The sequence below is a fragment of the Staurois parvus genome, unplaced genomic scaffold, assembly GCF_062004578.1.
Source record: "Staurois parvus isolate SC_StPar_1 unplaced genomic scaffold, SC_StPar_1.0 ptg000634l, whole genome shotgun sequence".
NCBI lineage: Eukaryota > Metazoa > Chordata > Amphibia > Anura > Ranidae > Staurois > Staurois parvus.
The window spans coordinates 7,564,265-7,580,159 of NW_028318430.1; the positions used below are offsets into that span (position 1 = coordinate 7,564,265).

Below are 15,895 nucleotides of genomic sequence, written 5' to 3' on the forward strand. Positions count from 1 at the left end.
GAGGTTAAACCTAAATTGGGGCAGCACAGTGGCTAAATGGTTAGCACTTATGCCTGGTAGCACTAGGGTCGTTGGTTCAAATCCCAACCACGACATGCTGGTAGGGTAATTGGATCCTGTCTAAATTGGCCCTAGTATGTGTATGTATGAAAGTGAGTTAGGGACTTTAGACTGTACACTCCTTGAGGGATAGGGACTGATGGGAATGCACAATATATATATGTAAAGCACTGCGCAAATTAACAGCACTATATAAGTACATGTAATAAAAATAAATAAGTTCAATTTATATGCAATCAGGCAAGCCCTTGCCCTACATAGTTGCAAGTAAATCTAAAGGAAGTTGAATAAGAAAATTGTATAATGAATGGCCAGCTTAAGTCTTCAGCCTGCATACTTGTAAACAGTGGAGTATTTAGGTTTTGTGCTGCCCTAGGCAACACAAATATTGGCTGACCCTGCCTCCCCCCCCCCCGCAGAGAGAGCCTGACACCAGCCAACATCCCCACCCCTCTCCAACCGCCCACCCAAGAGAGCATTCAACTACCACCACACTCCATACACCAGCCATCCCACCCCCAGCGAGAGAGAGAAAGACTCACCTTCACAGCTCCAGACATCCCCTGGAATGAGAGTCAGGCTCTGCATACACTGTCAAGCAGCCCGCAGCCTCTCTCGGATCCCATATGGTCCCCATGCTGCGTGTGTCCCTTCTTCCATCTCTTCTTCCAGGGGGCAGTACTGCCCCCTCTGAAAAATGCCACCCTAGGCAAATGCCTTGTTTGCCTTGTGGTAAATACACCCCTGCTTGTAAATGCAAGAACCAACTCTTCATAGACTGTGTGTGCCGCTTCCTTACATTGGGTACCCTACTCCTGGCCCTGCTCACAAGCTGTTTGCCTTTGTTACCAGAGAACACATTTTTTAGGATAACTGCAAGTAGCTGTGTTTTGGACTGTTTAACTGAATTAGTGATTTTCATTTTGACTCTCTGTTGTTATAGAGTCTTATAAAGACTACGCTATGCAGCCACATGTCAGCCTTATTAAGGCAGAGACATTGCTGTGAAACAACCATGTTTGTGCAGTTTTCATTATTCTGCAGTGCATGTATGTTCTTTTTACCCTGAACCAGTTTTGCATTATTGCCTCTAACTATGCACCTGTTTAGCAAACTGCATGTTACAATTCCTCTCTGACCATTCCATTAAATATGCTGTACAATTAGCGAATATGGATGCCCCCATGTACCACTCATTAACAGGCAATGATATTTTCTAGAAAGTCAACCTTTTTCACATGTAAATCTAAGCAAGACCTTTACATTCCCTTTAAGGAAACAACCCACCCCCCCATGTGAGATAATTCAGGCTCTGCATTGTGTGAATCACATCTGGTCATTTTGGATGGTCTACACCCTGCATTGAAGAAATTGGTAGCAGTGATGCATATTCACACATTACAACTGATAGTGTCTGTAGTGGAGGGGTGATTTAGATTTTCCAAATGTACATTTAAAAATGATCAGTTTGATGTAAATAGCCTTATTAATGTAATTTAGCATAAAAATAACATGCTCCTGCGTATACATTTTATTTTCATAAATGTGCAAACACAGCTTTCTGTTTAGCAGTGCCCACAGAATGATTGTTTTATTGCAGTTGGCTCGCTCACTGAAAACAATACACTACTGAGGATGTTGCTTTTGACAGTTGTAGATTGGTTAGATAGGGTAACCTTAGGAACTAACCTATCTGCCTCTGGTGACTAATCTACAGATCTCTGCATTTAAAGTCAAACTCCAGGTTAAAAATATTGTCTAAAGACTTGAGGAATATGCATTCTTACTTGAATCTTGGTGTCATTTGTGCATTTTTTCCAAATCTGTGCAGTAATCCAGATGGAAACCTTACTTATGTACTGGGGTTTCCTGTAATACAGACCAGTTGCTGCTGCTCTATCTCCTTGTACAGGGTGACTGGTCTTATATCCACCCCCTCCTGTACTTTTCTGCAGACAGACTGTAGTAGGTGGAGCTCTGCTCTCTGCACAGGCTCTGTACAGCACAGTGATGATGTTACTGCTACTTTTAGAAAGTGATTACTGGGTTTTCAAGACATTCAGTGACACAAATGGATTTCTATCTTTTGTGGTTATTGAGGAGAATATTTAAAAGAGAAGTATGTATTTTTTTAAAAAATCATACTTACCTAGGTGGATGCAGATCAATCCAATGCTGCATCTGTCCCCTGCTGGCAGTAAGGGTGAGAACTGAGTGATAAAAGACCACTGTTTGCTGAGTTCTTACTGCCACTCTGAGCAGAGAGCCGTGACTGTCAATCACTGCTCTTTGCTCTGCCCCCCCACCGCTCACTGGAGTACTGGGCTATGGAGGGAGCAGAGAGGCTGAGCCAGATGCCAGTCCAGACATCTGGGTGGATCACGACTTTAGAGTCAAGATCTTTCCACAGCCTGGACCGGCTGAGTGCCGTCACCAGACAGCTGACTTTAGCCTGCCATCAGCTGAAAATGGGTCACAGGAGTGCAGTTTGGTTTGCATTCCTGAACAGCTTTGGCTGTTCTTCTCCTTTAAATTAAAATTCTTATGCTAGAAGTTCAGCTTCAATAAAAAAAACAAAAACAGAAGCTTGTTAACACATGAAAGTATATGTGAACCTTCACCTTGTAAAAAACCCCATTTATTTTAAAATAGAAATGAAAGGCAAAACATTTGTGTGTATATATATATATATATAATGACACTATATTGACAGAGGTTTTGGGAAACCCTTCCAAATCATTGGATTCAGGCTTTCCAATCACCTCTATGGCCACAGGTGTATACCATCAAGCACCTAGGCATGTAGACTGCTTCTACAAACATTTTTGAAAGAATGGGTTGCTCTCAGGAGCTCAGTGAATTTAAGCGTGGTACCGTGATAGGTTGCCACCTTTGCAATAAGTTCATCCATAAAATATAACAAAGTGGAAGCAACTGGGAACAAACCTTCAAACTTCATGTGGCCTTCAGTTTAGCACAACAGTGTGTAGAGAGCTTCATGGAATGGGTTTCCATAATGAGCAGCTGTATCCAAGCCTTACATCACCAAGTGCAATGGAAATCATCAGATACAGTGGTGTAAAGCATGCCAGAGCAGTGGAGATGTGTTCTCTGGAGTGATGAATCATGCTTCTCTGTCTGGTAATCCGATGGACGTGTCTGGGTTTGGCGGTTGCCAGGAGAATGGTACTTACCTGACCTCATTGTGCCAAGTGTAAAGTTTGGTGGAAGGGGGATTATGGTGTGGGGTTGTTTTCCATTGGTTGGGCTTGCTGGTCAGCATACCAAGACATTTTGAACAATTTCATGCTCCCAACTTTGTGGGAACAGTTTGGGGATGGCCCCTCCCTGTTCCAACACGACTGCACACCAGTGCACAAAGCAAAGTCCATAAAGATATGGATGAGCGAGTTTGGGGTGGAGGAACTAGACTGGCCTGCAGAGAGTCCTGACCTCAACCCGATAGAACATCTTTGGGATGAATTAGAGCAGAGACTGCGACCCAGGCCTTCTCATCCAACATCAGTGCCTGACCTCACAAATGCATTTCTGGAAGAATGGTCAAACATTCCCATAGACACACTCCTAAACCTTGTGGACAGCCTTTCCAGAAGAGATGAAGCTGTTATAGCTGCAAAGGGTGGGCCAACTCAATATTGAACCCTACGGACTAAGACTGGGATGCCATTAAAGTTCATGTGCGTGTAAAGGCAGAAGTCTCAATACTTTTGGAAATACAGTTTATATATTTTGCCTTTCATTTCTATTTTAAACTGAATGGGTTAAATGTATATAAAATAAACATTATGAGTATCTTTTTCCTCTTTTATGCATGTGGTCACATACTCTCTGTTGTCAGCTGCATAAGGAACTCAGAGAGCTGGGGGAGGAGAAATAGCATTGCACTGATCTTCCAAATGAATGGCTGTGCAGGGGGGAGTGGCATGTCATCAGCAGTTTAATCATTGGAGGAGAGCAGACTGAGTTCTTAACAAAACTAGAAAACTGACAACAGTGTGTTCTCATAGCTAATGAGATCAGTTAATAGGAAAGCAGAGTGACTGGCAGAAAAACCAGGGATTTTACACAAAGGAAATAATACAAAGAGGACAGTACTTTTTCATACAATACATAGTACAGCAGGCACATATGAGGAATGAAATGCTGTCTTTACTAATTCTTTAAATTTGAAAGGTAAACACATCTTACATAGTTACATAGTTAGTCTGGCTGAAAAAAGACAAAAGTCCATCCAGTTTAACCATACAAAAAACATATAATCCTATACCCACATTTGATCCAGAGGAAGGCAAAAAAACCCCAGCAAAGCATGATCCAATTTGCTCCTGCTGGGAAACAAATTCCTTCCTGATCCCCCGGGAGGCAATCGGATATTCCCTGGATCAACTTTACCTATAAATGTTAGTATCCAGTTATATTCTGTGTATGTAGGAAACAATCCAGGCCCTTTTTGAAGAAATCCACTGAGCTGGCCAGAACCAACTCTTGAGGGAGTCTATTCCACATTTTCACAGCTCTCACTGTGAAGAAACCTTTCCGTGTTTGGAGATTAAATTTCTTTTCCTCCAGACGTAAAGAGTGCCTCCTTGTTCTCTGTGATGACCTCAGGGTGAATAGCTCTACACCCGGGGGTGTATTTACCACAAGGCAAACAATGCATTTGCCTAGGGTGGCATTTTTTAGGGGGCAGCACTGCCCTCCGGAAGAAGGGACATAAGCAGCATGGGGACCAGTTGAGATCCGAGAGAGGCTGTAGGCTGCTTGATGGTGTATGCAGAGCCCAGCTGTTGTTCCTGGGGATGACCAGAGTTGCCTGTGGGGGGGGGTTGTTAGTGGAAGGCTCTCTGAGGTGGGGGGCGTTCAATTTTTGTGTTGCCTAGGGCACCACAAAACCTAAATATACCACTGTCTACACTGAGTTCACTATATGAACCACTGATGTATTTATACACATCTTAAGTGAGAAGAATCTCTCCAAAGTGAGAGATAGCAGTCACCAGAACAATCATCTCCATTGTAAGATTTCCCCTCCATTTTTGTTTTGGAGACAGATTTAAAATATGGATTTTTCCTTACTTTTAGTTCCAATGAGTATACAGAGTAAACCTTCCTAACGGGGTCACAGAGAGCAATAAAATTCCAACAGGGGTTCTAACCCCACACTCTATTGAAATGCTCACTGAAAATACAGTATACTTTTTCTTTAGAATATTTCCCCATATGTGTTTCAGCAGTTGTTCAGTTTTGTTCAGTGCCACTAGACGTACGCATCTACAGAATTATTTAGAAGTGCAATTGGCACAGAGACCATCAGTTTTTATGACAAATGTTCCTGACTCTTCACTTAGCACCATAATACATAACCAATGTCAGCTGTTAAATGGCTAAGTGATAAGTGGCAAGTATTGTTTCTGAAAGACACATTTTGAAGCTGTCAGCAAATATCCATTTTTACATTTTTGCTTAACTATCCACATGATATTTTTTAATGATTATAATCTACACTTTCTCTTTGTTATACTCTAGCAGCATTTTAATGACTTTTGCTTTCCAGATTTGCTATAGCTTCCAGAAATACATGTAGTATATTTTTACTCTTAACTCTGCTGGTATCCAGATTCATTTTAAAATGTAATGCTAAAGTCAATGCCAACATAGCCATTTTTGTAATGGTTTTTCTTTGGTCTGGGTACAATGCAATGTAAAAAGCAACAGATTGCAGGCAGATTTCTAGAATGGAAATGTAAGGAGATCAGGTACTGAATGCGTATGCAGTCTAAGTGCTCTGCACCTGAAGACTGTGTTTCTTTCCCATTGGACCTACTCACTGGCTGCCTACTGTGTGGATGCACATGGTCAGAGTACAGATATAGAGAAGAATGGCTGTTCTGAGCACAATCACCTATGACCATTGATCTTTACACCCGTGCAATAATTCCCCGCCTCCACTTCAGATTGCTGTCTGTATTAGAGGTCTATATAATATTTACCAAGTTTGAATTGGAGGGGTAGGCCAGATAGAACATTTGTTTTAATAGTTAAAATTATTCTTTCATTTGCTGTTGAAAGTCAGTAATATATACTGTACATTGCAGTTGACTGTTCAGCAATGTAGAGAAAATTAATTTAGCAAAACTGTATTTATTTCATTCATCCAATCATGTATAGGCAAGGTAGTGTTTTTTTTTAAACCCCTGCACATGACTGGGTATTCAAAGTGAACACAGCTTCACTTTGCTAATGTAACATTCTTTTAGTAAATCAACCACATTATTTTAATATGTTTAACATCCCTAATATCCATAACTGGAAAGCGGTTATACCAGGATGATGACTGCAGCTGCATGATGCTTTTCTGTAGAAGTGATCACTTTTACAGCGCTACAGGTTCCTCTTCTCCCCTGCTGCTGCCTGCACCCATTTCCAGGAAGCCCTGGATTGCTGTAAGCAGAGAACAGAGAAAATGAACACACATACACTCCTGATCTCCTCTTTAATGAATGAAGACAGAAGCGAAAAGGGTTTAATCACTTTAGGTTTCAATGCGGTCTTTCCCAGGACATTACAGCCAGAGAATCAGCTGATCGAACAGATCTGTGTTTGATCAGATGACTTGGAAGGCAGAGGAGGCATTAGGGATCTAATGGACCCCTGATGTCTCCCTAAAGAGTACCCGTTATTGCTCAAAGCTATCACAAGGGGTCTTGTTCACCTCCTTGTGAAAGCAAAAATGTTAAATAAAAAAAAAATTAAAAAGTTTAAAAAATAAATGTAAATAAAAATAACAATGAAAAAAGGAAAGCACCCCTGCTCCACAGTGTTCACGTGAAAATGCAAACAAGCACGTAGGTCTGGCATGCATATGTAAACAATGATTTTACCAAACATTTGAGGTATCGCTGTGAACATCAGTATGAGAGCAATAATTCTAGTACCATAGCTCACATTTAACTCTAAACTGATAACCTGTGAGCATCACCTTTGGACAATTTTAGGAACCATAGTTTTTTGACATTTCACAGGTGTGCACACTTTTAAATTTTGACATGTCTGGTATCTATTTACTCGATGCAAGATCATATTTTTTCTATTTTTAAAAAATGTGGGTATTATATTGTGTGCATTAAAATTCATTTAAGTGCATTTTTTCCCCCAAATTTGGGTTTGCTAAATGGCTGCACAAAAATCATGTACCATAAAAAATAGGAACAACCACCATTTTATTCTCCAAAGCCTTTGCTTTCAGAAAGTATATAATTTGGAGAGGTTCTAAGTAATTTTCTAACAAAAAAATGCTGATTTTAACATGTGTGTGAAAAATGTCAAACTTGCTCAGATAGGCAAGCGGTTAAAATAAATCTGAAGTCTGACATGGCAGTTAAATCATACAAGCTACAATGTTTAATCTAGTAGAATTCTGAGTTCTTCCAGGGTTGCCTGTCTATTTCTTATACTATAATAAACATGCCAAATCTGTACGCTTATTCCAGGGCTTTACCCTGGTGCTTTCAGCTTTACCTCCCACACAAGTAAGGGCTCCTACACCAACTCCTAAAGTGTTTCCATTATTTACATAAAGCATGCAAGGCTTTCAAATCTCACATTAGAGTACTTTTGGTGGTAAGTTTAAATTTACATGACATAGCTGCCAACATTTAAAATAGGAGGAACACACTAAAGGGGTTGAGAAGAAAAATGGGGTGTGCGGATCTGGGTTATGACTAAGGCCGTATGGATGAAACGCATCGCCCTATTTTGATATAAGTTTTTGTGGTCAATTCAATAAAAGAAGATTTTAGTGCTGTGGGGGTAGTGCGGATCAATTTCTTCATTGCGGTGTGTGGAAATACCCAAACATATTTGGGTGTAGCAAAAAGGTGGGCATGGCCAATAAAGTAGGTGTGGCTTTATGGCATATGACTTATAGTGCTGTACCTTTCGCTCTAGGGTTTCCTAGGCACATTAGGGCCTGGGGTACATTGGGGGGAGAAAGTGGTGGTAAAAACGTACCATATAACTGGTGTCACTGAGATAAAAAGGTGCCATCATTGATGTCAGTGGGATGAAATAGGCCCCATTGTTGGTATCTCTGGGATGATAATAATAGCCCAATTGTTGGTGTAACTGGGATAAAATTAATTTAATAATGTTGGTATCACTGGGATATAATAAGCCCCATTATGTTGGTGTCACTGGGGTAAATTTATCATATTGTTGGTGTCACTGGATAAAATAAGCCTCATATCGCTGGTGAAACTGGGATAAAATAAGCCTCAAATTGTTGGTGTCAATGGGAGCAGTGAGTTCTATGTTTACATTGATGTTCCCTGGTTACTAACCTCATGATACGCACCCTTGCCAGTGCTCTATTTTTCATGCCAGCACTATGCTGTCACTGTTAGGCACTGTCTGATAGTGCCAGCATAAATATAGTGTTAAAACATGTAGGTATTCTTAACAATAATTATCAAATTATATTGTTTCATTTTACTCTTACAATAGATGAAAATATTACTTCATGTAACAAAATACCTCAGCCAATGCATACATAGAATGCTAATCATGTTTCCTACCTTGGTACAATCCTTCCTCATAAGTTATTAAAGTAACTGGTTAACAGTATATTTTATGGCATTCAACATCCTATATTGTGCCAAGGTTAGCCTATGCCATCTGAGTCTACAATTGCATGAAGCAGTTTTCATCCCTCTTCCTTTAAACATACTGACCATTTTCTTCCTTGCCTTCTACCTGATTCTCTATGTGCTTAAATGTATTCCTTTCATAGATGCATTGGGATAGATTTACTAAAGGAAAATAGACTGTGCACTTTGCAAGTGCAGTTGCTCCAGAGGTTAGTAAATGAGGGGAAGCTCTGCTGACCTCCATCATCCAATTACGTGAGAGCAAATATACTGTGTTTTATTTTCCTTGCATGTGATTGGGTATTCTTTGTAAAGTGAAGTTTTACCTCTTTTACTAAGCTCTGGTGCAACTGCACTTGCAGAATGCAACTGCAATTGCAAAGTGCACAGTCCATTTGCCTTTAGTAGATCAACCCCACTATCTATCACTCTCAGTACACTATGGTTTCTCTATATTCACCCTACTAACCCATCATTGTCTATGTCTTATTTGTGCTGCTTCTTTTAACAGAAAACTTGATACAGGCTTCACAGGTCAGATCAAAATGACAATGCTAAGGGAGGGGGTGCGGTGGTGGTGGTGATGGTGGTGGGGGGGTTGACATGAGGGCAGGGGCGGACTTACCATTTGGAAACTCGGACACTGCCCGAGAGTCCGGGGTCAGTAGGGGGCCCCATGAGATGCCCCTGGTACCTTTTTCATAGGCTTTTTTTGAGTTTGGGCAAGGACACAGGGGCTCCATGATCCCCTATTGCCCGGGGGCCCCATGAGTTGTCAGTCTGCCCCTGCACGAGGAACATAACCTTATTGCCTGTTGGCTTGTGAGTGCAAGCTGCTGGGAGCAGGAGAAATTTATAATAGGAAGGGAGCATACTGCATTATGTCCTGCTCATGTGCAGTAACCCTCAGTGAACCTCACATTGTGATCCCAGGACCCAGCACAGGACAATTCACTAAAAGTGCCATATATAGAGTTGAATTAATATAATTAAAAAGAAAAGTTTTAAAAAGAGAACAGCCACTGTGATGCACACCAGGCACACTAGCATGCACATGATCTGTTCACTATAATATGTGCCTGCTGGTGTACCGCACATGTGTGCAGTGCTCATTATGTTTGTGTGTAGTGTGTGTACTGTGTGTGTGTTTGGTGGGACAGACACATTCAAAGGGCTGAAAAGGTTAAAGCAAACCCAAATGGAGTAAAATACTGTACAGAGGTTTCCATTGCTATGCTCCATTTGAAAATTTTAGTTGCCAGGTCCCAGGAGTCATTGGGGTTGATTTACTAAAGGAATAAAGACTGTTCACTTTGAAAAGTGTTTACTTTGCTTTGTGAATAAGAAAAAGCTGTGCTCGTTTCAGTCATTCAATCATGTACAAGCAAAAATCCTGCTTTCCCTTGCACATGTTTGGGGTATTTAAAGTGAACACAGCTTTATTTACTCTTGAAAATACACTTTGCAAATTGAACTGCCTGTAATCTTTTTATAAGTTATCTCAATTGACCCAGAAACAGCAAGTAGCAAAAGAAATCATAAGTCAAAAATCACTATCTGTATACCCATTCTAGGTTAGTGACTTGGGAAATATTAAAGTGTTGTGGAAGCCCCTGATGACGTCAATTCTGTCTGTAGGACGGAGCTGGATGTTGTAACATCATCACGCACACAGAAGTGTGCCAATCGGGTCCCAATTCATTGTGGATGCGTAGTGATATTACCTTTTAGCAGGGATTTTTTTTCTCAGAGAATAGGTACGGGAACTCCCCCCTTCTGAGTCACGCTTGTCTCCTCCCCCTACCCACCTCCAAGCACTGTCTCTTGGTCACACACCATAACCACCTCCCAGTACTGCCCCTTTTAGAAAATACAGAACTAATATTATGTAGTGCTAATTAATTTGTATGGAGTTAGTTAATGATAAGAAGAAAAGCAATAAAATAGATCCCCTGCAATCAGCAACAATAGACACCCCCTGGTCAATAGATCCCCTCAGCAACAATAGATCTCCCAGAAACAATAGACCCCCGGCAGCAACAACAGATCTCCCAGCAGCCAGCATCAATAAACCCTCCTGCAGGCAGCAATACTAGACCCCTTCCTCAACAGTAGATCCATCCCAGCAACAAATGACCCCCCAGAAATATCCAATTGCAACAATAGATCCCCCAGAAGCAACCATAGTAGACCCCTAGCAACAAGCATCAATAGACCCCCCAGCACACCCCAGCACCCCTTGCCATTACATACATCCAGTGCTGGAGGTGCTGGAACTGTGTTCCCCCACTTTCCCACAGAAAAAATACCCTACCTTTTATTAATGTGAGTGTTTTTTAAAGATTTTTTAAATAAAAACATATTTACACCATTGGAAGCGCTTGGCTCTTCCTTTTCTTTTTTCCCATACTTATGAGTTTTTTTGCGGAGATCTAAAGTGAGATGTAGTAGAAGCCACTATCCATATTGATCACAAGACAGTTATAAAATCTATGTGCAATTTGACCAGCCATGAAATGGGGATCATGGCACTCTGGTAAGCCTTCATGTATGGCACAGTGGTGGAGAGGAGCTTGTATTGCTGGACACATTTAAAGATCACTGCCTAATTATTAATGCACTTGACTATTTATGTGTTTAGATTAGTGCAGCACTTGTTTTTTGATTTAATGTTTATTGATATGATATATCACGTATTGTGTAAGCAGCTTTTCTTATATTACCTTTCTCTGTGACCATAAATGTGGTTTCATTTTTGTTTTCAAAGTGTTTGGATTAACATAACAGCCAGCCAATCAGCATATTCAAAAGGAGAGTTCAGCATTGGTATCCTCCATATTTAGTCAACATAAATTTCTTTTAACGAATGTGTGAGCTTTACATGAAAGCCTAACATTTTTGGCTAATGAAAAGATATAATATTGTGGGATAAAATCAGGCACCACTTTCCAAGTCATGTTTGTAGGATAGAAGATCTGCTATTTTTGAAAACTTTGATCACTTTTGCCTATATCTGGACCTTCTGGATCAATCTCAATAAACTGAACATTAAAACCACTTGCCTACTACACTATAGCAGATATACTGCTACAGGGTGGCTGCTCTGTGCAAAATCACACACACACACACACATATATATATATATATATATATATATATGCACTGCCATTGGTTGCAGCTGATGTCAATCACCGGGTCCCGGCTGGTGATTTTCAGCTGGCACTCAGTGATCACTGCTAAAGCTGAGAAGGGTGAGATCGGTGTGTAAACAACACAGGTCTCTCTCCAGTCAGCATGGACATGCAGCTTTCTCTCTCTGCGCAGAAGAGAGAGAGAAAGCAGCATGTCTCCCTAGTAAAACAGCACACAGCACACAGTGTAAGCACAACACACAGTTAACCCTTTGATCACCCCAGGTGTCAACCCCTTTCTACCCAGTGTCATTAGTACAATGTCAGTGCCTTTGATTAGCAAGTATCCCTGAATTAGTGTTTTCTGGAGATGTCCGTGGCCATCAGTTCCCACCCAATGTCAGAATGCCCACTACAATCCCACTATAAGTCACTGATCGCCACCATTACTAGTAAAGAAAAAAAAAAAAAATTTCCAGTGTATACCGCCATTTGTAGACGCTATAACTTTCACGTGCACCAATTATTTTGCACGTATTGGGATTTTTTTTTAGCAAAGACATGTAGCAAAATACATTTTGGCCTAAATTTATGAAGAAATTTTATTTTTTAAATGTTTTATAGAAAAAACTAAAAAATATTGTTTTTTTTTTCAAAATTGACTGTCTTTTTTGTTTATAGCACAAAAACTCAAAAACGCAGACATGATCAAATACCACCAAAATAAAGCTCTATTTGTGGGAAAACAATAACATAAATGTAATTTATGTACAGCGTTGCATGACCGCGCAATTGTCAGTTAATTTAACACAGCTCCATATCACAAAAAATGGCCTGGCCAGGAAGGGGGGTAAATCCTCTGGAGGGCAAATGGTTAATGACTGCAATGATTTGTGACTGTATCCTGCTTGGAAATGCCATACAATGCTGTTTCTCTTAGTGTAAATACAGCTCCAATATTCTGTGCCTGTCTAGCTGAGTAACAGCTACACTACTCAATTGAAATGTCTTCATGCAGACTTGCATTACAGAAGAATGGAAGGGGCATGTCTGACCAGATTATTATTATTAATATACAGGATTTATATGGCACCAACAGTTTGCTCAGCACTTTACAATATAAGATCTGGTACTAGTGCTGATTACTGAATGCACTGGAACTAGCTCTGGTGGCTACTGTAATGCACAGTCATGTTTAAACACTCTGAACGATTGGTGTAACAGGAAAGTAGAGGTACAATTATAAAAATGAGGGTTATTAGTAAAATGTCTATCTGCCTGCATAATGATTTCTGTTATTTAGTTGGACTTTAAAAGATACATTTGTAACTGCATGATCTGTATTTTGAAGACCATGCAAATGACATAGGCTTGAGGTGGATTGTGGGTATGTACTTCTTCTCTTTAATGTTAGGTACTGCCTTCCTGTATATTAGGTGAAGGGAGATTGCCTTAGTTATTGTAGTCAGTTCAAAAGAAGCTGGAAGCAATTGTGTGGAACTTAGAATTAAAGACTAGCACACACAAAAGTGTTAAGCACAACATTTGGACTTTTGCCCTGTGGAGCACAAAATCTTTCATTATTGTTTATAGCCTGCCATAGATGAGAAGGATTGCTTGATGAGTTTCAATCGCATCTTTCCCCCTCTAATTCACATTGTAATAATTTGTTGGGAGGAGGTTTGGTGTGATTGATTGCAACAATTCACAACCAAGTGTTTTTTTTTTTTTGGTCACATGCCTTAAAAACATATCCAAAATTAAAAAAATCTTCGCACAGCTTGGGAATAACAGTAATAGAATTGCACTCTTGGTTTGATATGTTGACAGATAAACTCTTTTTTGTAACCGAATAAATACTTTTGTTTTCCATAGCTACACTCTGAATGAATATGTTCTATTATTGCCATATGCACAGTCTGGCAGTGGCAATATTACTTTCAAATTCCGATTCTTTGTTAAGTATATCTTATTTAAATTTTGAAATTTCAGCCTCTTCAGTTTGTAGCAGTGGTCCTCACTTCTGATCATTAGTGACTATCAACAAGTCATGTTTTCTAGGTCTCTCTTCAGAATCGACTGTGAAATTATTTCTGTGTTTCCTATAAGCTGCTACTAATCTACATAACTGAGGTTCTATCAGGAAGAAAGGCAACATGAGTTGTTAGCAATTATTGAAGCCCTGTGCTCAGAACTCTAATCTGTTGCAATAGATTCAAAAACAATAATCAGTATAGAAATCGAGCAATGTTTAGCAAGCAAAATCAGGACAAAAGATACACATTTTATTTGCCACTTTGTAATGGTCTGTAATCTTTTACTGATGAACACAAGACCAGGGGCAGACTGACCATTTGGAAACTCGAGCACTGCCCAAGGGCCCGGCGTCAGTAGGGGGCACCATGAGATGCCCCAGGTGCCTTTTTCATTGGCTTTTTTGAGTTTGGGCAAGGACACAGGGGCCCCATGATACCCTATTGCCCGGGGGCCCCATGAGTTGTCAGTCCGCCCCTGCACAAGACTATACATTGACTAATACTGATATAATTATAAAATACAGTAGCATTACTTTTTTAAATCCTATTTCTTAAGGTATACATTCCTACTGATGTTTGGAGATCTGTAATCTACTTTTTTAAATTGATACTGGATATAATTATGATAGAACACTAATCCTCTGTGTGTTTTGTAGGTATGGTTTCAGAACCGAAGAGCAAAATGTAGAAAACAAGAAAACCAAATGCATAAAGGTGGGTATGGTGAGTAACATGTTCAAATTTTACTCTTTTCAAGATACACACCTTTTCAGCCATCTCTTTCTAAACATTACCTGCCATTTTTCCATTAGGTAGAGTAACATTATCTGCAAGTTGTAGCAATTACCATTCCTGCGCAACTGATACTTAACCAACTCTTAACTGTGCAAATACAGTAACCTAGAAAAGTAAAAAAATATTGGCTTCACTACGCACTAGGGTGGATTTACAAAAACTGGGGCAAAGGGAAGCAGTTCATAAATGAAGTAGTAGTACATAGCAACTACTTAGGCTTAATCAGTTTGGCACCATGTGCCCTGAGCCCAGTATTGACCCGTAAGTTCAAAAGTACCCCTAGAAAAAGTAAGTATATCATTAAAAGGCACAAAACTGCATCAGCACAAAAATTACTGATAGTTGTAGTGTCCATCTCTCCTCTACAAACATTGAGACCCACGAGTCTCCTCAGCTGTCACTTTCTGGTTTTGGGGCATAGACAAGCCCCACCAATTTTCCCACAATGCACTGAGCTTGAGCATCCTATCACTGGGCCTAAAGCTTAGTACACATGATGACAATATTGGATGAATGATTGTCCTTTTTTTTTTTGCAAGTCTAATCTCATATCAAAAACGGATAGGTTGCTAAAGTTACGAAAATTTTCGTAAGACAGAATACAACTTCAAGAGTGATGTAATGTATTTTACTGTATTATAATGTATTATTTCCTTTCCTAAACATGCGAGGTCTTGGTCACTTGATTGTTTTTGTACAAATATTATACTAATTACATGAAAATCATTTGTTCTGTTACCTTGCAAGAAAAATTTTCATGGTTGTCCCTTTGGATATTTTCTCTTGAACTGTCGTGATCGGCTCTCAAAAGCTGTGCACTAATGATCAGATTATTGGATGATCTCTCCGAAAGTGTTTTATTTTCATCAGATTTTCTCATCATTTGCACCAGGCTTAAGTACAGTATTGTCTTGCAAGACAACTGAAAACTGAAAATGATCAACATTGTAATTTAAGGTATATTAAAAACCTTTAACTAACATAGAACTAAAATAAGATTATGCCCATGTATTCTAACACCTGTATTGTGGGCAAGAATATTTAAAGTGCATGTGTGGGAAAAAAAAACTAATTGTCTCACTAATACATGCACATTTACCCATATGATGTCTCTTTAAAACACTGCAAGTTATGAAAATATCTGCCAGAAATGCAGTTAGTTCCTAACTTATTGTATAGGTCTGTCAACATTGGCTCTACCATACTG

The 15,895-nt window shown here is 39.8% G+C and overlaps 1 protein-coding gene across 2 annotated transcripts in view; it reads left to right on the top strand.

Annotated features, from left to right (window-relative positions):
* Window positions 1-15,895, top strand: part of LOC149449249 (short stature homeobox protein) — a 70,628-nt gene that overhangs the window by 15,176 nt on the left and 39,557 nt on the right. The window contains exon 3 of one of the 2 annotated variants that reach the window (XM_089693536.1): window positions 14,550-14,616. In XM_089693536.1, the coding sequence (XP_089549662.1) occupies window positions 14,550-14,616 (67 nt within the window). The remainder of the gene's footprint in view (window positions 1-14,549; window positions 14,617-15,895) is intronic. The other variant, XM_089693537.1, reaches the window with a different exon arrangement.